A 24,607-nucleotide genomic window follows, 5' to 3' on the forward strand; every position below is an offset into this window, starting at 1 on the left:
TAAATTGAATTAAATAGGAGACTTTAAATAAGTCTCACTATGTAATCTTTTTCTTGCCCTCTGGTTTTCAAATTCTATATGTTATCTTAGCCTTTCCTTTTTGCCCACTCTGAAGAAATCATGGTTGTATGTTATGTTATAAAAATCATGGGTGAATGTTAAAAGTAAGTTTCTAAGAGCTTTCCAATATTATCTAGCCAAAGAGAAAGTCATGGGAACTTTTCCCATTCTGCTTTTCCTTTTTAAATATTCTTATTCACTTTATCTTTTTCTCCATTTTTTAATGGCTCAAACGAAATAGAAGTTTTTTTTTAATTGAGGTATAATTGACATATAACATTATATTAGTTTCAGGTGTTTAACATAATGATTCAATATTTGTAACTTTTTCTCCATGTTTGATTAATGATACAGAGTCCCCCAAAAGAGCCTCCTCAGCATTTCCTCTTTTGGTGAACTGTTTTGGAAAACAAAAGAATCATTTGGGAAGGGTGGTGAGTTCAAGAGGGCATTTAAATTTAGGATAGCTTACATATTTATTTAACTTAAAAAATTTGTTCAGTCACTATTCATTGACTACTAAGTGCTATTTTGTTAGCATTCAAGTTTGCTTTGTAATTTTTTTTTTTTAAGAGTTTATTTATTTGAGAGAGAGAGCACGAGCAGGGGGAGCGGGAGAGGGAGAAGCAGGCTCCCTGCTGAGCAAGGATGCGGGCTCGGGCTCGGGCTCGATGCGGGGCTCGATCCCAGGACCCTGGGATCATGACCTGAGCTGAAGGCAGATGCTTAACCAACTGAGCCACCCAGGTGTCCCTTTGCTTTGTAATTCTTGAGTACACTTAAAATTCAGTGCTTTATTTTTAATAGTTTAGATAAATTGACTATCTTAAATATAATTGGCTGTCCTAAATTTTCACTTTTTTTTTAGTTAACTAGTTAAATAGTATTTATTATTCACATTTGCACACCAACCATTATTTTACCTCAATAAAATATCATGGTTGTTTTAAAATAGCTTTTTCTTTATGTGTATAAGTATTACATAAGCACATGATTTTTTTTTGCCTTTGAAATGTTTTTATTTTGGGTTAGTCATAACTAATAATGGTTCTTACAACAAGAGCTGTGGGTTTAACGTTTAATGTTTAATGAACAATTTGTGACTTTAGAAGTTAAATAAATTGGAAATATTGAAATTGATAGAAAAGCTAGTCTCTAAATAAAACTTAATAACCTAATAGCAAATATGGCTTTAGATTGATATAACTAAGCACTTTAATCTTGAAACATTCTTAAATAGGATTTTTGTTCCCAGGGGAAAAATAAACTTGATTTTGAAGTATATGTATACTTCCTTTGTATTTTTTTTTTTCACTTCCAAATTCCAAAAGGTGTACTCTATATTTTTGTTATGAAAATTCTGCTTGTTTAAAGTATTGTAGCAGTTTTATAAATCAATAAAACTGAGCCATGTCAACAGTGTGGGGGAACCTTTAATAAATTTGCTACATCACTAAGAAAAATTTAAGGACAGCATGTATTGAAAGTGTAAGGAAGGGTAGCCCTTTGCTTTTAAAATAATGTGACAACTGGTTTCCTGTGCACTTAAATGTAAAATCTGATTGGCTAAATCAAAGTTAGTGCTGTGATGTGAGAAAAGATTGTAGGAGGAGAAGTAACATTTAAATGAAAACATTTAACGGGTCACCTGATTTGGCTAGGTCAGGGGTTCTCCCCCTTGGCTGTACATTAGAACCCCCCAGGAGCATTTACACTTCCTGATGCTTGACCCCGACCAATTACAGCAGGCTCCCTCGGCGTGGAACCCAGTTATTGGTATTTTTTAAAGCTCCCCTGCGATTCCAGTGAGTAGCCAAGGCTGGGAACCACTGAGCTAGGTGGAAGCTCTCACTCCTGGTTGTTACATTTAAGAGGCATGTTAGATAGCGTTCAAGTTCGGGGCCATCATCTAACAGCCAGAAAGGCCAATCATTTTTCCAGGTCCTTGGTAGTGTGGCCTGAAGATCAGCAGCATCGGCTTCACCTGGGAGCTTATTGGAATTGTCGAATGTCGGGCCCCTGCCTAGGATCTGCCGATCCTCAGGTTCTCCCTATGCTCTGTCAAGCTTGAGATGCACTGTTGCAGGTGGTATTAGGGTGAATGTAGCTCTTGATACATCCTGCCTTCTGCTGCTTTCTCTGGTTTTCTGTCCTAAGTCAGTCGTGCGTGATATTTTCATACAGCGTTGGAAAATGAAAGCAGTACTGTGTGCTCACGTCTGCAGGGTACAAGCTAGAGGTGATCTTTCTGATCTGGAGCACGTGTGGAGGAAGTGACACCCACCGTCACATCACCACCGAGCTCCACGTTCCCCAAGGCGGGGAGAGAAAACGGAACCGAAAGAACGGTCTCTGGGCTGAAGGCCATGCTCTTGCAATCCCCACACACAGCTTTCGTATGTGTTAAGGAAAAAAAAAGTTGTAGTCCTTGCAAGGATATGTCCTTGTTCACATCTTTACTTTGCTAATTCTTCATGGAAAGGGAAAGAAATTTCCCCTGAAGTAAGAAATTTACTCATCCCAGTCTCCAGTGGAAGCGACGAAAACCAAATCCTCCAAGTGCTCGGGAATAATGTCTGTCCAGTGCCCAGCTCTCAAAACCTCCCTGACCATGGCTGGGGCCCCTCCCGTAAACATTCCAGGAACTTTCCATTGGCTTCCCTCCGTCTAAGGCATCCACTGAGAACCAGGCAGATTGCCTCCTTCCTTGAAGGTGGGAAAGGTTCTTTTCTGTTCCTTCTTTAGAGCCCACAACATAGTGTCCAGAGAGCTGCCGGCTCTCTCACCCACTGTCTGTCCACATGGCATGTTGTTGGGTCAGATAAGCCCCTATTTCCTGGCTATATAGCAGATGGCAGTGAAGGTTCTAAGCTTTCTGAGAGGAGCAATGGGCTACACTGGCACTGAGGAGCCTTTTTATCGGGAGTGACCTGAGGGCATCTTGCTGTCTACCCTGTCCTGGAACCATAATGACCCTGAAAGGTGGAACAGAACCTTCTTGTCCCTAAACAGGGCTCCCTTCCTCCCTCTCACTCTTCTGCAGTTTCAAATGTTGGTGTTGTGAAGAGGTGCTGAGCCCATGTTGGGAAAAGGGGAGCTGGCCCCTCGTTCCAGCTCTGCTACTATGTGGCTTTGGGCACGTTATTCAAAGGCCCTAGATCTCCGTGTTCTCCCCTTGCAGCTTTCTTTTGGGTGGGTCTTTCCACTTGGGGCCCCATTTTTCTTCCCCTAGTGGTCCTTCCATTTATGAGACAGGGCATCTCAGCCTCCTATCTGGTCTTGGCCTGATGGACCTGGTGGTGTCCCTTCTCTGCATCTTCTTCAGGTTGTTCTAGGCAGGACACAAGAGTAGAGGAGGATGTGGGCGAGGTTCTCAGCAGATGGCGGGGGGAGTGCCTGTGTGCCTCCCCTGACTACAGGGCTCTCAGGCAAAACCGGCAGCCGTCAACAAAAAGCTGATTTCATTCCTGTGTTGCAAGTGCAGGGAAGAATTCTGCCCTCATGTTCTTTCTAAGGCTGAGACTGGGGTCAGACAGGGTTTCAACAGCCCTAGAACCTTCCCCTATAATTCAGGAAATGTATACCTGTTCCGTCCTTAGCAAGAAGCATTTGTCCTTGGGGCTTTGCTGGTTCAGGAACACCTGGTTTGGGGGGGCTCTCAGAGAAGTACATACCCACACCAGGCTCATCCATAGCAGCCCCTTCTGGCTGCAGAAGGAAAGGAATCCTGAACATGGAGCCCTGGAGGTGATGTGATTTTGGAATATAGATGAGGTTCGGTGGGGTGGAGTCTGGAGCCCAGACCAAGAAAGAGTTCTTGAGGCATCTTTGGTGCAAAATGGTGGTTTATGAAAGCCCGGGGCCAGGACTCGTGGGCAGAATGAGCTGCTGCCCCGGGGCTGTGAGGCGTGGCTGATTCTATACTATGCGGTTGGGGGAGGTAAGGAAAAACGGAGGTTTTGAAAGGCTTTCATTTGTCAAAGAAGACTCACAGGAGACCGGAGACCTTGCCATTGTTAAGGTGGTTTACCTCTCTAGTAAGGCATTAACAGTAAGATAGTTGGGAGCTTCCTGGAGGATGTTACATTCCTATCACACATCCTTATCAATGCGTTGCAGGTTTAAAAGAAATTCAGTTTTATTTACATTTCCTTCTGCCTCAGGCTCCCTCAATTTTATGGAGGGGAGGGTGATGTTAGGGCTTCAGGAAACAGTTCTGGGTCTCTGGAAGTTAGGCTATTGATAAGAAAGCTTCTTCCTTATAAATCACTAGGACATTTGTAAACTGAGGGAGACTCAGGTCTTGCAGGACTGTGATCCGTACAAGTTAACTATTTGTTTTTCCTTTAGGGCAGCCAGGAGTGCCTGAGGAATGTCACACATATTGGGGGGGGGGGGTGTTTGCAGGGTGTCAGCTTCTGCTTTGTCCTCAGCTTGCCTTCTGTTCCCCTATCAGAGCGGTTTCCAAAATGGGGCTCACCACTGCCTCTTTTTGTGGGAGCTATGTGTAGGTATTTCTCAGATGCCTTGGCATCTATCTGCCTGCTCCCTTTGAAACATGTAGGGCAGTATTTCTTAAACTTTTTGAATCACTGACATCTTTAAAAATGAAATGAAAACTAGGAGTCATAATCCCTAAAAAATATACATAGACATAATCTCAGTATGTTCACGGACCCCTGAAGATATGAGGATAAACATGAATTTCAGATTTGGAGTCCTGACTTTCAGGACTCGCTGGCTTTTCCACATGATTCCTGAGGGATTGGAAAGCATTGGCATGCTTTCTCCCCTTACTTGCCTCCCACCTTTTCTTAAAGTGGGGTAGGAGTGAATGGGGGTCATCCCCATGAGCCACATTCCCACACCGCATCCTCAGGGGAGCCCGGCTTGCTGGGCTGGACTCGTACCTCCCCCCTGCCAGCTCGGGGCAGGGGTCATTGGCACCGAGAAGGCAGTGGGCAGTAAGGTGCCCTCTCACCTCTGCAGGTTCCTTCTTTCCCCCACCTCTTGTGTACCCACAGGGTCTACCAGCCTGACATTATCACTGTAAAGCTGTAAAGCTTTCACTTTTTATAACCTTAGACTAAAAATTGATGGGCCAATCTATTTTTAAAGATTCTCCTATTTTTCTAGCAGACAATCTTTTCTCCTATTACAAGGAAACTGGACTTCCTCTGAATTCTTCAAAGTTATATTTGGGGCAGAGTAAACAAATACAAATTACTTTCTCTTTTTGGAGCACAAGCATAAAACATTATTCTTGAATCAGTCTCCATAGAGACTCTCAGTTGAATTTGTTATTTTACCAGCTGTTTGCCATTTACGTCCCGCCCCACCTCTACACCGTTCATCTATATAATCAGCTACTATTGAACGAAGGTAATACGTTCCCATGGCCGCCCCACGCGGCCGGGCATAGACCGCAGGCTTCTGCTAAGGCATAAAAAGAGGTCAGACCTTGCCTCTGGCGTGGCTGCCCTTGGCTGGATAGGCTGTCGGCCCTCCCTGCTCTCCCCGGCCCAGACTGGCTCTCGAGGCCAGGGTGAAATCCTTTCAGCTTTAGAGTTCACATGAGCATGGGCTGTACAGTCACAGATGGGACGTGAGGATATTAGCACATTGGGGCTGGAAATCCCCTCCAGGAATCACCCAGCAAGTTCTGTCTCTCGTTTTAAGGTAAGAATAGGCATTTAAAATGGTTACATGATGTCGTAGATGCTGTTGGTACCGCCCAGGTCCCCCAGGGTAAGTGTACCCGACCAGGTTTCTTGAGTGGTGGCTCTTTAGCTGCCCTGGCTTGCAGAGACTGCTCTGGCTGACAGGTGTCCCTCTTTGTCCGGGAGGTTATTTCCCTCCCCTCCCTCAAGCCTCCCCCCCCCAAACTCACAGCCTGTCCGGGCTGTCATTGTCTCTTCATTGCATCCCTTCAGGTAGGGTCTATGTTATCTTGCTCATCTTTGTGTTGTTCCCAAGGGTGTCTAACACAAAATACTGTGAACTGTAGATGTTCCGGATTTTTGATGGATTGAGTTGAATCAGTCCCCATAAAAATACTTTTCTTGATAATTTTAATGATTTAAGCTGTTATTCTGGGGGTTTTTTGTTAAGTTTTGAGAATAAATTTATCCATGAGAATCAAATCTGTGCTTTAAAAAATTGTTGAATATATTTAACACAGTAATTCAAATATTTGCTTTAAAGAACCTATTGACATGGGCCTTTTTGAGCTCGATTTACTCAATCTTATCTGTGATAATTTCTGTGATTTGTGAGGTCATACTCCCCAACCCCAGAATTTCACAAAAAACAACCAACCACACAGTTTGAGGTGCAGATAGCTTGCTTTATTTTGTTGTTACTATTTCTCAAGGAGGTCCAACAATTGTAACTAACAATTGAATTTATAACTGCATGAAAGGAACTACATCAAATTGACATTTTGGGCAGTTAGTAATGGTGTAGTTGTTTTTAATTTAACGACAGCTTTATTTTGTTGTTCTTTTTTTTTTTGCTGTGGCTCATTGCTTAGTTGCCCCAGTTTCTCAGGTTTAAATTTGAATTTAGAGCTACCACACGAAGGCGTTGGCTGCACCCCAGAACCTCCAAGAGTTGACACCGCTCTGGCATAGGAATACTTGAATAGCTTGGTGAAATGAAGGGATGGCCAGGCGATGTTACTTTTCCAAGCTATTCCCGCACTCTCTATGGTCAGAGACAGTGTAGAAGGAGCGAACAGAGTGTTGGCCGTTACACTCTGCTCTGGTGATATTTAAGTCGTGATAACTTAGAGTGTGACATCATCAGAGAAAATGTAAGACGTTAAAGTGTTGCTTACAGGAGGGTAAATGCAAACATCACCAATGCCTTACATTTCTGATTCAATAGGTATTGGTGCACATGTCCGGTTACATGCATGGCATCATCTTTTAGGTGGATAGGACTTCTTCAATGGGGAATTGCTCAACCCACTGAGGCATACTTAGACATCAACATTATGTTGAGGCACAAAGATTGATTAAGTGTTGAGCAGGGTATTCGTTCCGTAAGAAACTTTCTCCTACCAACGGTTAGTTTCAAAAGTTACATTGTAAAATGTCATAAAATAAATGGTACAAAACTTTATAACCGTTAATCCGGCTATATACAGTATGTACATGTCACTAGAAAATGTATAATATTCTTAGGTCAACAATTATGAAAGATCGAAATGTCTAATTTTGAACTTTGACTCATTTAGGCTGATACAAAACTACTTTTTCTTTTGGAATATTTACAGATCAGAAAGATTAGTCCATGTGAATCATTTGTGAAAGGTTAAGAAGGAGTATGAGTATGAGGACCACAGGCCCTCTTACATGGATCGAATATTTATATTCACAGTGGCAGAGTCAGATCCAAATTCATTCCCTAAGCTCAGGGTATAAAGTCCACCATCTTGTTTCTGTACGTCCATGATGATCAGAGTCGTCAGGTCATCTGTGTTTTCAATGTGGAATCTCCCGTGTTGTTCTTGGGTTTGAATTTTTCTTCCACCACGGGACCATATTATTTCTGGAGTAGGCTCACCCGTAAAGGCACAGGCTACTGTTAAAACTTTGCCCTCATCAATGCTGATGTCAGAGGGAAGAGCTTCAATTTTAGGTGGAATTCCTTTATAGAACAACAACAAAAACGTTTTAGGATCGCTGAAAACATGATTTGCTTTCTACTAAATTACATGAACTAAAGACTCTACCGTGCTACTAGGCTTGTCTATCTCTACCAGTAATTTTTTATTGCTCACCTCTTACGCCTGCTTTAAGCATTCTACTAGTTGAGCTTTCCAGTTGTGTCATGCTAGATTTTCCCATAAAACTGCTGGAACTCATTTCTACAAAGGACTCTTGCATGGAGGACATGCTTTGGGCAGACATGCTTGCAAATTTCATTTCAGTCATGCTGCTAGCACTGCTGCTGCTGAAACTGCTGAAGGAGGCCTCCTGCTTAGAGGCAGACATTTGGACTGACTGAGACGAGAAGCTTCCTTGCAAGCTTGTGTCACCACTTGTCCTCAATACTACCTCTCTGGGAGGTTCTTCAACTAGAGCTGTGGAGCATAGCAGATACACGGTGAACATCAATGACCTCTGGTTAACTGGGGACATCTGACAATGACTTCCAGAGATGGAAAACTTACACACACACACACACAAACGTAACCCAAACAATTTGCTGTGAAAGCATAAGCAAATACATACATTTGTCAAGAGCTAGCTCAATGTCTCCGAGAAATGAATCTTTAGATTTCTATCATTACATTACATGCAGGTGCTAGAATAACTAGGGGAAAAATGATTAGTCATATAGAAAATCACAGAGTTATTGTGCATTCTGGAAAAAAAATATATAACCGGGTACTTGGTAGCTTGGCTTAGAAAGTTAATTTGTCCACATATCTGTTTAGCTGCAAAGAAAATTTGACCGTAAGGCTGAATTCACACAGGAGGCCTGTGCCTGTTACACATGGAATTTAATGAGGCTCCTCAGAGTTGGCTGTGCTGAAGACAAAGGGGAAAAAATACATAAAGGCCTTAAGCATGTGAGGAAAATGGGAAAGATATACTTACGAAGGACTGTTAAGGAAGCGGTAGCTGAACACTGGCCATGGAAATTCTTGGCCTTAACTGTGTACTTCCCACTGTCGCTTACTGAGGCATTTCGGATTTCAAGAGAATATACGTTTCTGGAGCGACTTACACTGATATTTGAAGAAACAGAAATCTAAAATGTAAGGAGGGGGAAGAAGTGTTTCTTTGAGCTCTTCAGGAATAGATGTGGCATTTTAAATTTTCTTCGATGGTATATTCAGAATTAAACTTACCGGCAAGTTGTTTTTAAACCATTCGATTTCTGGGGATGGCTCACCACTGACTTCACAAGAAAAGATAACATTTTGTCCTTCGTTAATATTTTGAGATCTGGGCTGTGAGATGAAGGCTGGAGCATCGGAGAGTTCTTTGCTCAGGGTCAGATCATACTGACATTTGATGAGCCCTTGGCTGGTTTGGCCTATGCAGGTGAGGATCCCTTCGTCTTTGTGACTGGCCTGCTTGATGGTTAGGGTCTGATCGCTGCCCGAGACACCATATCTGTACTCCTCAGAGTTAGTGAGCTCTACGCCATTCAGTACCCATTTCACATCCGTGGCACCAGCAATGTTGGCTTTTAAGGTCACCTTCTGACCATCACTTATGCTCATCTGAGTAGAAAATGCTTTGATCTCCGCATGCGTTCTGATTTCTTCTGATGCCTTTGATGTTTTAGTGATTTCCTCATGGACGATGGATTTTTCCAGAGAGGTTGCTCCTGATTTCTTGACTTTTTCAGAAATCTGAACCTTTGAAGCTTCCTCCTTGAGGGCTAACTTTTCTTGAGATTTTACCTCTGATTTTTTCATTTCTTCAGAAATTAGGGCTTTTGGGGAAATTTCCTCTTGGACAACCGCCTTCTCTTGAGATTTCACCTCTGATATTTTCATTTCTTCAGAAATTAGCGCTTTTTGGGAAATTTCCTCTTGGACAGCTGCCTTCTTTTGTGACGTAATTTCAGAGGTCTTTTGTGTAGACACTTTCTGTGCCTCAGTGTCTTTTACAGCTAAAAAAGAAACCTCTGTAAGGCAAACTTAACTGGAAAGAGGCCCCACCCACCCTTTACTCTTATAGATTCTACAAGCGAATAAATGAGACAAAGAAAAGGAACGTTGCCTTTTGTATGCAGTGTAGGTAATATTTAATTCTTTCTCAGCCCTAGTCTTGGAAAATTGTCATGCATGACTTTTGAGATCAGTATAATGATTCTTTAAACTAAACTGAAGACGATTCTTATGACTTGAAAAAGTCTTGAAAAGAACAGTCAAAATATTTAGGATATGTGTGGATTTAGGAACTTTTTGATAAAAAATTGAATTATGTTTTAGAAGATTGAATGAAAGCAGCCTAATTTTAATTGGAAAAGTAATCTAGCTCTTTTACTAACTGCATTGCTTGGGAAAATTAGCAAGAGTGTAGGTTTATGGAAGCAGTACCATTTTGTATATTCGCCTGACTTCATTCCTAAATATTCCTGGCAACAGGGGCTGCCTCTTTGGAATCTTATATATCACCATGTATAATTAGGCACTTGATAAGTGCTTTTTATGCTAATATTATGCTTTCTTTAAATATGTGTATTTCTATATTTGTGTACAAATGGTATTCTGGAATTTGGAAAACAGTTTTACTTTAATACTTTTGTGTGTGTGTGTGTGTGTGTGTGTGTGTGTATAAGGGAGAATGTTTAGAAAACTTTCCTTAATATCATTTTCTTTTTTTTTTTAAGATTTATTTATTTATTTATTTGAGAGTGTGAGAGAGAGAGAGAGTACATGAGAGGGGGGAGGGTCAGAGGGAGAAGCAGGCTCCCCGCTGAGCAGGGAGCCCAACGCGGGACTCGATCCAGGGACTCCAGGATCATGACCTGAGCTGAAGGCAGTCACTTAATCAACTGAGCCACCCAGGCGCCCCTTAATATAATTTTCTGAAAAACACTGGTAAAAACAAAAGCCAACCTACCTTTTATAGTTAATTTGCAGCTAGAGGACACAGATCCAGCTGAATTTGTTACTGTGCAAGTATAAAGCCCACTGTCAGAAGTATCAGTCTTAAGAACTTCTAAGAAGAAAACTCCTTTGTCTTCAGAGAGTTTGTATTTACTTCCTTGTGTAACTGCCTATAGAATGCAAGTGATTTGAGTTTTAAAAAGTAAGTTAAGTTTAAACATTTTTGGGGAGACAGGGAGGAGGGAAGGGGTTAGATTTTTAGGAGATAAAATTGAGAGACGTTTAAGACCTGGTTACCTTTCCATCCTTTGTCCAGATGATGGTAGGCTGGGGTTCTCCAGTAGCTTTAACCGTGAACTTAGCGACGCTGTCTGCAGAAGCTGTTGTATCCTGCAGCCCAGTAACGATGGCTGGTTTTGAGGAAATTGGTTCAGGAGTTTTTGGTTCAGTTTTTTTGGTTTCTGTCGACTCAGCAGTTTTCTGAACCGCTTTCTTAGTTTCTGATGTCCTTGACACCTGTTCATGGATACTCTTAAAGGCTTGTCCCATAAAGTGGAAGTTCGTTTTTGAAGTTCCACCTTCGCTAGATATCTCACAGATGTATTCTCCACTGTCAGATTCTGTGAGGTTATGGATTTTGAGCTCATAGGTACCATCTGCTGAATAATGAAACTGGAAATGCCCATTTTCCTTCAGTTTCTTGCCATCTTTATACCAGGTGACCTCTTTTGCGCATAATACACTACTTTCGACTGCACAGGTCAGCTTCACAATATCTTTAGAAGCTTCTGCTTTCAGGGACTGAGTTATCTTGGGTGGGACAGAGACCGGCAGCTGCTGAACCTTCTCTGTTGGTGTGGGTTTTGTCTCTGTGGGTGATAAGGCTTTTGGGTGGGAAGTGACTGGTTCCGGGGATTTCACTCGTTTTGGAGACTTAACGGCTTCTGGAGATTTCACTCGAGCCTCTGGGGATTTGACTCTCGGTGGTGACGTCACAGCCTTTTCAGGAACCCTGGCCTTCTGAACAGTCAGAGTGAACTGAGCTTCTTGCCTCCCTTCACTGTTTTCTACCACCACGCTGTAGTTGCCTTCATCAGAAGCCTGGACCGAAGAGATTTCGAAGGTTGATTTGTACTTTGTGGTGGTCACTTGGTGGCGGGCAGAAGAACTTATCACTTGGCCGCCACGCAGCCAGATCACAGTGGGTACTGGCTCCCCATCTGTGTCGCAAGAAAACCTCGCAGACTCACCTTCATACACAGTGACAGACCTTGGCTTCGTCAGAATTCTTGCTCCCACCAAAGTCGTCTTGATCTTTCTCTGTGTGGTTTTTCCTTTCAGCGACTTTTGTTCCACCGCAGCACTTTTCATTTCCGCGGATGCGTGGTGTTCATATGCCGAGAGACTTTCCCTTGTCTCTGTCATCTGTGACTTCATTTCCCTGACCGAAGAAGACGCTTCCATCTCAGACATTTTCTTGAATGACGAAACAGCGTATTCCTCTGTTCTTGTCAGCTCAGGGAAAACAGATGGGGGTACTTGTTCGTCTCTGCGCCGGGAAGTGTAGGTAGTGTAATCCCCGCCTGTTACATCCAAGGTCGCGTAGTCCGAGGCCTCACCTTTGTAGTTGGTGCACACGGCCCGGTATGTTCCGCTGTCCTCAGCTTGACAGTCCAGAATTTCTAGGGTTAATACCCCGCTCATGTTGGTGTAATGAATCTTACTGCTTTCCTGGAGTTCGACACCATTGTGGTACCATTTAACCTCAGCGGTTGGCTTAGACTGAACATTTAAGATAAAATGCGTATTTTGGCCACATGGTACCCTGTGGGAGCGCATTCTCAGTGTGATTCGAGGGGCATGGTCCAGCGTAAAAGGCTGCTGACTCAAAACTTCATACATCCTTTCTGATGTCTTCTGAGTCTTTAAAGCAGCTTTCATGGACTCGTACCTGGAAAAGATATCAAATCTGGCAGACCTCTCAAATCTCGAGAGTGATCTCTCACTAGACACAGGGCTAGGGGAACGAGGGCGAGTTCTCTCCGGAGTAGGGGACCTTCTCTCTGTGTCATCTTCATATTCCTCCTCTGGCGGTCGGCGTGGCCGGATTAGCTCGGACACTGGCCTCATTAACTCGATATAGGTTGGAGACAAGGAACGCCGCCGCCTCAGCAGCCTAGACACTGATGAGGAGGAGGACTCTCTTTGAGCATGTTTTGAGGAGGCCTCTCGCTGAGCGTGTTTTGAGATTTCATATTCCTCCTCAATTTCGGTTATTTCTGTCACTTCTCTCTGTCGCCTTGATTTCTTTCTAGACTTTTCTTCCTTTGACATGTGGTCAAGCTCACTTCTGTATGCTGAGAGTCGCTGGGTGCTAGTGACTGGACGAAGCAACTCTTCATCCTCTTTCTCAGCCATGATCCTCTGCCGTTGTTTTGGCTGCCTGTACGAGGCCCGGGCGTGCCGTTCCCGCAGTTCCACATAACTTGTGCTAGTCTCAGCCCTCGTGGGGATGTGGTACGTTGAATATCTGAAGTCTTTTCTTGTTTCCTCCGCCTTGACGTGAGCTTGTGGTGAAGAGTAACGCAGACTAGAAAGCTCAAAACGTGGAGGGCTTCGGCTTGGCGGTGAAGCTGAGAAACCCAATTCAAGCTCTTCTTCAAGATGCAGCCTCTCTTCCTCTGTTCTTTTCATTGCCAAGTAGTCGTCAATGGGAAGGAGTAATTCTTCATCTGACATGTCACCAAGAGAACGTCTTCTAGGTCTGTAATAAAAGTCATAATCAGGAGAAGGTGTACGGCGGCGGGCTGGTCTCACCATTTCAAGATCATCTTGGGAGAGTTTGGGAATACGCCATTTAGGTCTGTATTGATCTGTAATGCGTGGAAGAGGCATCACATAGAACTGTTCCCATCTTGAAAGGCGGATGCGCTTGGGTCTTTTCTGTACAACTCTGTCAATTTTCCCAGGCATTTCAAATTGATCACGTATCTTTTTGTACCATTTCATGTCGGACATAGGCACAAATTGCTTAATGCGTTGGTCTTCTTCTATGGTAGTCTGTTTGTACTTGCGTGGTTCTGGTACCTCATAAGGCATACGGAGTTTTCTCTCTTCCTTCTTTTCTTCCGTCTCAAGACGGAATTCCCCTTTTACAGTCTTGGTGCTTACAGCTGGTTTGTAAAGGATGGCAGCTTCTCTCAGAGCCTCTTGGGCTACCTGTGTCAGTGGCACCGTTTCAGTTCCAGAAAGAATTTCAGCCATCCTTAGTGTCTTGTCAATTTGCTTTTGGACGTGTCGTTCACGCTCCTCCTTAGTCTTGAATTCATGCTTGACGTACCTTAAGCGTTCCACTTGAAGGTGAGCCTGGCAGCTGGTGGATCCAGCTGTGTTCGTGGCGGTGACCCTGTAGTAACCTGTGTCTTCAGGCAAAGTGTCCCTGATGTGCAAAGCATAATAATCCAGGCCTTCATGGATAATTTCAATGTTAGGCCCCAGGGACAATGGCTGGCCATCTTTCTCCCATTTTAATGTTGGTGGGGGGATGCCAGACACTCTGATTTCAAAGCAGACACTTTGGCCTTCTTGGCATTCTGCGTTTGCCAGCAGCCGTTTGAACATGGGTCTTAAGGTTGTATCTGTTGGTGGTGGGTGTGGGGTTACAGTCAGTTTTGCTTTACAGCTGTCCTCACCATATTTGTTCCTTGCCACAACCGTATATTCAGCATCATCATCTATAGTTATGCTGTTGATTGTTAACTGGTAAAGACCCTTGTCAGATTCAAATGTGTACTTTGTATCATCAACACCTGGTTTGATTTTCTGACCTGATTTATACCATGTTACACGAGGCTCTGGGTGGACAGTTATAGTTACTCCAAATCGGACCTTTTCACCCACATAAGCTGTCTTGTTATAGAGAGGCAACGTAAATTCTGGTGGCCTTTCCAGGAGTCTCATCGTGTCAGTTCTGCGCTTAATTTTCTTCATGGTTCTACGGCAGTAATAGTCGTAAGTTTCTCTCACACCTTTAACAAATAGTTCTGCATAAGAACTATCTTCACCATAGTCATTGACTACTTTGCATCTGTAGGTGCCATCATCAAATTTGGTAATGTCTTTGATGTACATGGTGGCTACTCCATCTTCATAGGTGATTTCATATTTCTCACTGTTCTCCAGCTGTCTGACTCCAAAGTACCAGGTCACTTGGGTAGACTGATCATAATTTTCAATTTTGCATACATATTTGGCATATCCTCCTTCTTCGCCAACTGCATGCATTATCTGCCCAGAAACTGGGCCAATTTCAATGGATGCTACTTTAACTTTAGCAACACTCACTCCCTTCTGAGATCGAATTGCACCACCGCAAGAGATTCGGGCCGCTGACACAACCATGTTGAGGTCTTTCTTGATCAGTGTGTGGTAGTAACGCCGGTGTTTTAATGTTCTGATAACTTTAGTACTGACTCTTTCTATCTTCTGCTTCAGCCATGGATGCTGGAGTGCCTCGGATGCTGTCATGCGAGATTTTCTCTCTTTCACTAACAGCCGGTCAACAAAATCCATGGCTTCAAGGCTAATCTCTTTGAATGCTTCTTCATCGAAAGTATATTCAGCATTCATGATGTTCTCAATTATCTGTTGGTTAGTTTCAGCCAGGAATGGATTGGTACCACTTAACAGCACATACACCAGTGTTCCAAGTGACCACATGTCTGTGGCGGTGCTGACAACGTCATGCTGGTGGACTTCAGGTGCATAGTATTCGGGGGCAGTGAACAGAAGCCTAAAGTTGTCCCCTGGCTTCAGCTGACGGGCTTGACCAAATTCTATGATTTTAATGGTGGAGGTCCTTCTTGTTTGGTAAATGATATTTTCTGGTCTAATGTCAAAGTGTCCAATATTGTGACTATGTAAGAACTCAAGTGCTTCGCAGACCTGGCGAACATAACTTACAATTTCTCTTTCATTAAGTTCAAAAGCACTTGTGTTAATGCGCTCAAATATATCGAGTCCTGATATGAACTCAAAGATCATAACTAATTCTTCCATGCTCTCAAATGATTCATGGAGGTATAAGATGTTTCTGTGCCTGGCAATGTTTAGAATGGAAATTTCCTTCTTTACCAAAACCTGATCAGTCCCCTTGACTTTAACAAATTTGGCCATGTAAGTCTTCTTTGAGGATGTTTCAATGCAACGGTGGACAATTCCAAACTGACCACGCCCAAGATCTTCAGCAATCATATATTTCTCACACAGTTCCTTAGTTGACGAATGAGATGCTTTAGTCATGGAAACTTCCCTGGTTTCGTCTACCTCTTCATCGTAATTCATGGCTCTGGTCTTGTCTTCTTTGGTTATGGTTGGTTCTGAAGGCTCAGAAGGTTTGCTCAGGCCAAATTTATTTTCAGCTATTACACGGAACTGGTAGCTTGTTTTTCCAAATAAGTTGATCACGGTATAACGTGTTTCTCGGGCCTGTCCTACACGGAGCCATCTTTCTGCAGTAGTTGCACATTTTTCAACAATGTAGTTGGTGATTTTGCTGCCACCGTCAGAAGCTGGCTCAGTCCATGTTAAGTTGACAGAATCTCGTGATATGTCACTAACTTTGACTCCTCTGGGTGGGTCAGGAACATCCGCCACATCCAGTTCAACAGTCTTCTGATCAATTCCAAATCTGTTTTTAGCACAGACCACATAGAAACCAGCATCTTTTCTCTCTACTCCATTGGGGAAAACGAGTGATGTGAAAGATCTTGTGACAATAACTTGGTAGTGGCCATTATTGTCGATGAGATCTTGTCCTTTCTGCCAGGTGATCACAGGATCTGGTTTGCCACTGAAAGGGATCTTGATGCTGACCACCTCACCTCGGAGAGCATGAACTGCCCCCATGCCTTCAAGAGTTTTAGGCAAGTGTATCTTAGCTGGAACTGTAGCAGAATAAAAGAAGAAAGAATGTAATTTAGCAATACCCAACACTATTTAAGTGCAACGACCCCCCCCCCAACCCTAATTAACAATATGTCATCTAGCACCAAACTGATTTTTATAGATTTGAGGTATTTACCTTCTACTTCCAAGGAGGCAGTGCCAGACACAGATCCCCCTTGGTTGGTAGCTCTGACTTGGTAAACTGTGGCATCATCATCTGTGACACTTGCAATGATGAGCTGGTGGTAGCCACCCTTAAACTCTTGAATCCTGTACTTTAATCCATCTGCAATGATTTCTTTGCCTTGTCTGTACCATTTCACAATAGGTTTCGGATGACCAGTCACTTTGCAGACCAAAGTAGCATTGCTCTGATATCTGACATTTAGATTTCTCAGTTCCTCTTTAAAGTGTGGTGCCTGAATTGGGACATCAGATTTGGGAGTGGCAGGTTCTGATATTTCACTCCATTCACTTTCCCCACCTAGATTTTCACATTTCACACGGAACTCATATTCAAGACCTTCAATAAGGTTTTGCACTGAAAAGACAGTTTCTCGAATTTCTTCTGTTGTCACAGCAATCCATTTATTCTGCTTCTTCTCACGTTTCTCAAGGTAGTAATTTCTAATCTTTGCACCTCCATCACTGGCAGGTGGCTTCCAAGCCACAACACAAGAATCTTTTGTGAGAGCAGTGATAGTTGGTTTGCCAGGAGCACCTGGCTTTCCTGTTTCAAAGAAACAAGAAAGATTTGAGTCATGAGGTGAAACAAGCAGCTTTATTAAAAGCTTAGTTTTTTTAAAGAAAATCTTACGAACCCAAAGTTCTAAGAACAGCTATTCCAGAAAAATGAAATGGGTCACTTTATGCTAAGAAACTTATCAAAACACAAAGTTCATTTTTAAAGAAGAACAGGGTTTATATTTGCCCTTGTAGATTGCAAAAGTTCAATTTTAGTGAGCCAAAACGCACTTGTACTTTATTTGAATCTTGGCTATTTTCTTTCAAAAGTTATTTCTGTTAATAAGAGTTTTATGTAAGGATGGAATTTTGCCATAGGAAGACTGTAGAGGTTGTACTCACCAAAAGGACTCTTAATGATCACAACTGAGGCAACCTCCAGAGGCTCACTGATGCCAAAAGTGTTCTGGGCTGAAACCCGGAAGTAATAGCCAGCATTTTCTGTGAGGTTTACAATTCTGCAGGTTGTCACTGAGATGGCTGAAGACACCAATTGCCATTCAGCCCCTTCCTTGGCCTCACATTTCTCCACCACATAGTTGGTGATCCAGGAGCCTCCATCATCTGCAGGTGGCTTCCAGCTGATCACTGCAGAGTTCTTCAATAGAGCTTCTATCACAATTGGTCCTATGGGTTTGTCTGGTTTATCTGTTGTGAGAAAATACAATGATAGTGGTTTTCTTTGTAGTATGTCGCCTGAGATCTCTTTTTCCTTGAAAAATTAAAAAAACACTAAAAACTAAAATAAAATACCTTGTATTTCCACATCAAGGATGGCATCAACTGTTCCGAAGACATTGCTGAGCTGAACTTTGTATTTCCCAGCATGAGTCTTACGTTGGACATTCTTCATGACAAGATGAGTATAGTGCTCAGTGTTTTCAATAGTAATGTTTTCTGAGTTTTGCAAAAGTTTCTGGCCATAGAACCAAGTGATGGAAGGTACTGGACGACCAATGTACGTGACATGAAGTCGAAGTGTTGAACCCACAGCACCATAATATTTCTCTTTCAGTGGGTAACCAGGATGGAACTGTGGTGTTGCTTGCAGGAGAAGCTTACTACTGGTTTCTACTTCTCCAACCTCATTAGTAGCTATGCAGGTATAAACACCTTCATCTTCTTGTTCCTCTGTCATTACTGTTAGCGTATGTGTGCGTCCATCTGAAGACATTTTGTACTTCCGGCTTTGTACCAGCTCCTTACCAAATCGGTACCATTTAATGTCAGGAAGAGGCCTTCCAACAATCTGGCATGACAGTTGAGCAGCTTCGCCCAACTTGGTGGTAACATCCTTCATTTCTTTGCGCACTCCTGGAGCCTCTCCAGCTGAAGGAGATGAAAGATAATAGTAATGCATTATTATTACCACTGAATCTGTAATCCTCTGTCCTTGTATATCAGGAATGAATTTATCCTTTTGACTAACTCTATTAGATACCATGATTTACACATGAGTCTAGTTCTTAACAATGTCATAGCACTTTTCCTGGGGCCCTATGGAAAATAGGGATTCAGTGAGCCACATCGTCACATTATTATGTAGAGTGACTTTTCTCTTTACAATTGGGAGACATCAATAATGTTTAGGGGTTTGGGGAAATATGAATTCTCTCTATAAATCTATAGAGAGAATCTCTGCCTTAGGTTCACTGAAGTGGGGTACATTTGTTGACCATACAAGTCTTATTAGGAAGCATTAAAAAAAAAAAAATCCCAGGGCGCCTGGGTGGCTCAGTTGGTTAAGCGACTGCTTTCAGCTCAGGTCATGATCCCAGGGTCCTGGGATCGAGTCCCGCATCGGGCTCCCTGCTCTGCGGGGAGCCTGCTTCTCCCTCTCCCACTCCCCTGCTTGTGTTCCCTCTCTCGCTGTGTCTCTCTCTGTCAAATAAATAAATAAAATCTTTAAAAAAAAAAATCCCAAACCATTGCATTTGAAGGAGAAATGGCTCTAAGAAGGTGCTCAGGTCACTGCACCTAACATCTACTGAGTTATGTGCTTGGAATGACTCCCTATAGAACATAGCAGCTATTTCCTGTGTGTGTATATGCCAAAGTGAGTTCACTCTTCCCAAACACTTGCTCTCCAGTAAGGTTTTCTGTATGTCTACTTAATATAAAGGAAGAATTAGCCTCAATACGTTGCTTAGTTTGTAGGTCATAAGCAGAGAACTAGTGGCTACTTACATGTTAGTTTAGTCTTTACAGACATAGCAGTTCTTCGAGGTCTGCTAAGCCCGGTCTCATTCTCAGCAAAAACCCTGAATTCATATTCAGTGGCTTCCAGCAAACCCCCTATTGTGAATTGTCTGTCCTTGATGCGGTCCTTATTGCTCTTCTTCCAGGCACTGTCTCCAGACTGCCTATATTCAACCCAGTATCCAAGGATTTCTTTGCCACCGTCACATTCAGGTTTCTCCCACTGTAGAGTGACACTATCTTTGGATATTGAAAGAATCTCAACTTCTCCAGGTTGGCTTGGCTTATCTGAAATATTTTTAAAACAATTGAAAGGGGAATCAGTTTTACTGCTGAAATAAAAGAGAAAGACCAAAGATGGCTTGCCTCTTTGGTTTGAACCCCTTCAGAAACTCTCCTTACCAAATGGATCTTTGCAAACAACTGGTTCAGAAGCAGGGCTGGTCTCGCTTAGGCCAACATCATTCTGTGCGATGATGCGGAACTGATACTCTGCATCAGGAACAAGCCCAGTGACAGTGTACATTGTGGTTGTTATCTGAGTCTTGTTGTGCCTGACCCACTTGTCAGTTGATGTCTCCTTGCGTTCAATGTAGTAGCCTGTGACTCGAGAACCACCATCATCTTTGGGCCGGGACCAAGACAGGCTGACAGAACTCTTGGTCACATCGAGCACTTCTGGAGGATTGCTTGGAGGCTCCGGAGGATCTATGGATATAAAGTAGAAAATGTGTGTTAAGAGTACAGTCCCATATCTTGTAAGCTGATGGCTTTCATTTCAAAATGAAAGAGTACTGGAAGAATTTGTACAATGTGGTGGTTGGAAGAGTACTTACTCAGTGGTGTTTTTGGTATGACTGGTTCTTCAGATTTTAAGGGTTTGCTTATGCCAAACTGGTTTTCAGCTGAAACACGGAAATGGTATTCCACGTTCTCTTTGAGGCCTTTTACCACCAGAGATGTACCTCGGACTCTGGAATCAATTGTATACCAGGCGGCTTTAGACACTTCTCGTCTCTCAAGAATATAGCCTAAGATGTCAGCACCACCATCATCGGCAGGGGGTCTCCAACTGACCCTTACAGAGCGAGCTTGTATGTCGTCATATTCAAGTGGCCCTTCAGGAGGGTTGGGATTTCCTATCACCCTGACTTTGATGTAGACAGCCTTCTTGCCACACTTGTTTTCCAGAACCAGGTCATAAGTGCCAGAATCATCCCTGTCTGCTTCTTTGATTACAAGCTCAGTGTGTGTTTCAGAGGTTGCAATCATGGCATGCTTACTAACATCTTGGCCTTCCTTGGTCCATTTACATATTGGGAATGGTTTTCCTTTGATTGGTATGGTAAGTCTGATGACTCCACCTTGTCTTACAAAGATACCTTCTTGGTATCTTTCATCAAGTTCATAATCAGGATATTCTGGGAAAAAAGAGCCAGTTACAATTAGCATTTTTTGGGCAGTGGCGGGGGGGGATGGTAAGAAATAAATCTTAAGGCAATTATTAGCAGAAAGTAAGCGATCATATGTCTTACCAAGCATTTCAGTGACTTTGACTGTTCCTGGTACCTCAGCAGGCTCCCCAGGTCCACCAGCATTACAAGCTAGGACACGGAATCTGTATTCAGTGCCCTGAGGTAGATGTGTTAGGGTATACTCCCGAATCTTGGTTGGGGTGGTGTTACATTTGGTCCATTCATGTTGATCTACTTTTTGCATTTCAATCAAGTAGCCTGTGACTTTAGATCCTCCTTCATCTTCTGGAACACTCCAGGCCAGGGAGACTGATGTCCTTGTTGTATCAGTAACTCTTGGGTTTTGTGGCTTTCCTGGAGGAGCTGGGGTTAAGAATAAGACAACAAGATATTGTTGCTGCAAAGCTGAAACTCGGCTCTGCCACCTAACATGCAATGAGTTGTGTAAACATGGACTGTTAGCATTAGAATATAGTTTTTTAAAAAATTTTATTCATTTTTATCAGTTAAAAATACTTAAAGCTCTTGGCTTTTTCCTTTGTCTTAAATGTGCTTTGTTTATGAACACTACTACCATCTTACATTTATCATCAGATTTTAAAGTGCTTTCAGAAATATTAACTTATTCAAAGAATTAAACACTGATGTAGGGCATGTATTATAAGTCCCATTTTAAAGAATGGGGAATAGATTCAAGAGGAGAATATAAAAAGTTACTTGCCCAAAGCTGCTAGGGGCTGGAGTGGGGAGGGTATCCACAAATGAACTTTTGGGGCTGATGGAAGAATTCTGTATTTTGACTGTGGTGGTGCTTATACAATAGGACCTTTTCAAAACTTAGAATTACATATTTCAGAAGGATAAATTTTTCTACATTTAAATTATACCTCAAAAAATTGACCTATACACAATGTATTTACCAATTGGATCCATGGCAACGATGGGTTTGGAAGGACGACTTGGTTTCCCAGTCCCTCTCACATTAATGGCTGTGACACGGTGTTCATATTCTAAGCCTTCAATAAGGCCAGTGGAACGGTACCGTGTCATTGTCACTGGTACTTTATTTACACGGACCCATCGATCTGCTCTCACTTCTTTGCGCTCTATAATATATCCAGTCACTTGGGAGCCACCATCGTTTTCTGGTGGGTACCAAGTCAGTGTCATGCCATCACGGGAGACATCAAATATTTGTAATGTTTCTGGAGGTCCAGGAATACCTGGAGTAAGATAGAGGTAAACACATTATGGCAATGAGAATACATTAAAATAAAGGCACATTTCTGTAAGTATGTCTTAGCTTTTTAAATAGCATGTAAGACTTGTGACTATTTTTCCAATTTTTGTACTTTTCTTGAGATTCCTCATTTTCTTCAATTTTATAAACATTTATTAAGCATGCATTCTGTATTTTTTTCTCATTATAACCTAGCCAGTCCCTCCTGTCTCCATCCCTCCTTTTCTCCTTCCTCTTTTTCATTAAAAAAAAAAATTAACCATGTTGAAAACCTCCAGGAAAATTTAGAAACCTTAGAAAGACCCTGGGGTGAATTTTGGGACCTCTTTTTCCTTAGGACATAGTAAAAACAGATTCCCTTCTGTTCACGTTCCGAATCAGGTGGGGAGAATGGTGGCCTGAAAGGTCCAAGGACTTACTGATGCTGCTGCGACATTCTATGACCTCAGACTGCGAGTAAGAGCCAATCCCGAAGCGGTTTGTTGCAGCCACGCGGAACACATACTCATTTCCTTCAGTGAGTCTGGTAAACTTAAAAGTCTGTCTAGTCACTGATTCAGACACTGGCAGCCATCCTGGACGATGGGCATCACGCTGTTCTACCACATAACCGCTCAATGGAGCACCACCATCCAATTCAGGTGGTTCCCAGGAAATGGTAATTGAAGTAGCATCAATTTCATCAATCTTAATAGGCCCAGTTGGAGGACCAGGCTTGTCTATGAAAGAGAAAGAAATCCGGGAAATTAATTTTCACTTCAGATCACAATTGGGTGACTGAACATCAACAACTTGCATATATGTGTCTTTGTCACACATCCTTACCAAGAATGATAACTTTGATGGTCTCTGAAGTAGTTCCAGTTACATTCTTCAATTCAAGTGTATATTCTCCGGTATCTCTGATAGTGGTTTCACGGATGGTTAATTTAGCTACTTTAGTGTGAGTTTCAACTGTGACACGCTCTGATTCTCTTAGTTTAGAACCAGCAAAGAACCAGGAAGCAGCAGGAGGTGGACGACCGGCGATGGGTATCACGAGCTCCACTGGTCTGCCGGCTGGGACATGAATGGTCTTCTGAGGCATTGTAGAAAGATCAATTGTTGGCAACACTAGGAGAAAGAAAGTAGCCCTTTAATTCTTAAGCATTGTTTCTATGACAAGGTATCACGAATTCAGAATGTTTTCTTTACTTCACTATTATTGATGTTTTTGGTGATGTGGTACATACCTCTGAGGTCTTGTACAGTCACGGCTGTGATGATCTCTCTTGGTTCTGACACGCCTTTCTCATTTTGTGCCCTTACTCTGAATAGGTACTGTTCGCCTTCGTTTAAGGAAGTAACAGTGTGCTCTAGGACGGTGGGTTTTAAGGTGACAACCTTCATCCATCTCTCAGTGCCAGCTCTGCAGGCCTCAAGAACATATCCAGTGAGTCGGCTACCACCATCATAGAGTGGTTTTTCCCAGGCCAGAGTGACAGTTGATTTGGTGACATCGACCACTTCCAGCTTTGTAGGCACCAGAGGTACTTCTGAGACCAGAACTGCATCAGATGTTTCACAGGGTTCCCCAATGCCATAAATGTTTTCTGGCAACACTCGGAAATAGTACATGGTTCCTTCTACAAGTCCGGAAATTCGGTAAAGTGTCTTGCTGCATTTGGTAGTTACTGTTTTGAATGCTCTCATGGCAGCTTCACGCTTCTCAATAATGTAATTGTTGACAGGAGCTCCACCATCAATTGTGGGAATTTCCCAGGTAATGGTCACAGAATCTCTTGATACTTCTTTAACTCTCACCGAAGGACAGGGACCAGGAGTATCTAAAAAAAAAAATAGAATGTAAGATTCATACTTATTTGCCGATTGCTTGATAGCTTTTTGTTTTGTGTCTTCCAGGAACACGTATTCAACATGGTTTCTCTCTAGAGAGGTGATCCTAGGTCAAGGGGTATTTTTTTCTAAGAGATCTACTCACAGTATAGTCAATTTTAAGACCAATACTTACCGTATACTTTAACAAGGACTGTTGCTGATTTCTTGCCAGATTGATTTTCGGCTTCAATAGTGTATTTTCCAGCATCGTACCGGTTAACTTTGTCCACAATAAGTAAAGAGTAACTGTCAGTGGTGTCAATAATTGCCCTGTTTGCAAGGTCAATGCCCTTCTTGCTCCATGTGATGACGGGAGGTGGTCTTCCAGATACAGACACCATCAGGCGCAATGAGGCCCCAGCTCTGATGGTCACAGTCTTCTTTAAGTCATCTGCAAGCTCTAGGTCTGGTATTTCTGGAAAGTAAATGTCAAAACGTAATTCACGAACAGGTGTGGTGAGAAAATAATTCACCTAAAAGCTTATA

At 42.7% G+C, this 24,607-nt stretch overlaps 1 protein-coding gene across 1 annotated transcript in view; it reads right to left on the reverse strand.

The window, feature by feature from the left end:
- Window positions 1-7,414: 7,414 nt before the first annotated feature.
- TTN (titin) overlaps window positions 7,415-24,607 on the reverse strand; it is a 269,090-nt gene continuing 251,897 nt past the window's right edge. Inside the window, 19 exon segments of the mRNA XM_044913684.1 lie at window positions 7,415-7,713; window positions 7,847-8,149; window positions 8,670-8,823; window positions 8,924-9,484; window positions 9,566-9,696; window positions 10,653-10,809; window positions 10,937-16,584; window positions 16,722-17,315; window positions 17,672-17,977; window positions 18,083-18,658; window positions 19,517-19,816; window positions 19,931-20,236; window positions 20,365-20,949; window positions 21,064-21,366; window positions 21,924-22,226; window positions 22,663-22,962; window positions 23,069-23,356; window positions 23,476-24,069; window positions 24,255-24,536. Of these exon segments, the coding sequence (XP_044769619.1) occupies window positions 7,415-7,713; window positions 7,847-8,149; window positions 8,670-8,823; window positions 8,924-9,484; window positions 9,566-9,696; window positions 10,653-10,809; window positions 10,937-16,584; window positions 16,722-17,315; window positions 17,672-17,977; window positions 18,083-18,658; window positions 19,517-19,816; window positions 19,931-20,236; window positions 20,365-20,949; window positions 21,064-21,366; window positions 21,924-22,226; window positions 22,663-22,962; window positions 23,069-23,356; window positions 23,476-24,069; window positions 24,255-24,536 (11,990 nt within the window).

This window comes from Neomonachus schauinslandi, chromosome 3 (assembly GCF_002201575.2).
Source record: "Neomonachus schauinslandi chromosome 3, ASM220157v2, whole genome shotgun sequence".
Taxonomy (NCBI): Eukaryota; Metazoa; Chordata; class Mammalia; order Carnivora; family Phocidae; genus Neomonachus; species Neomonachus schauinslandi.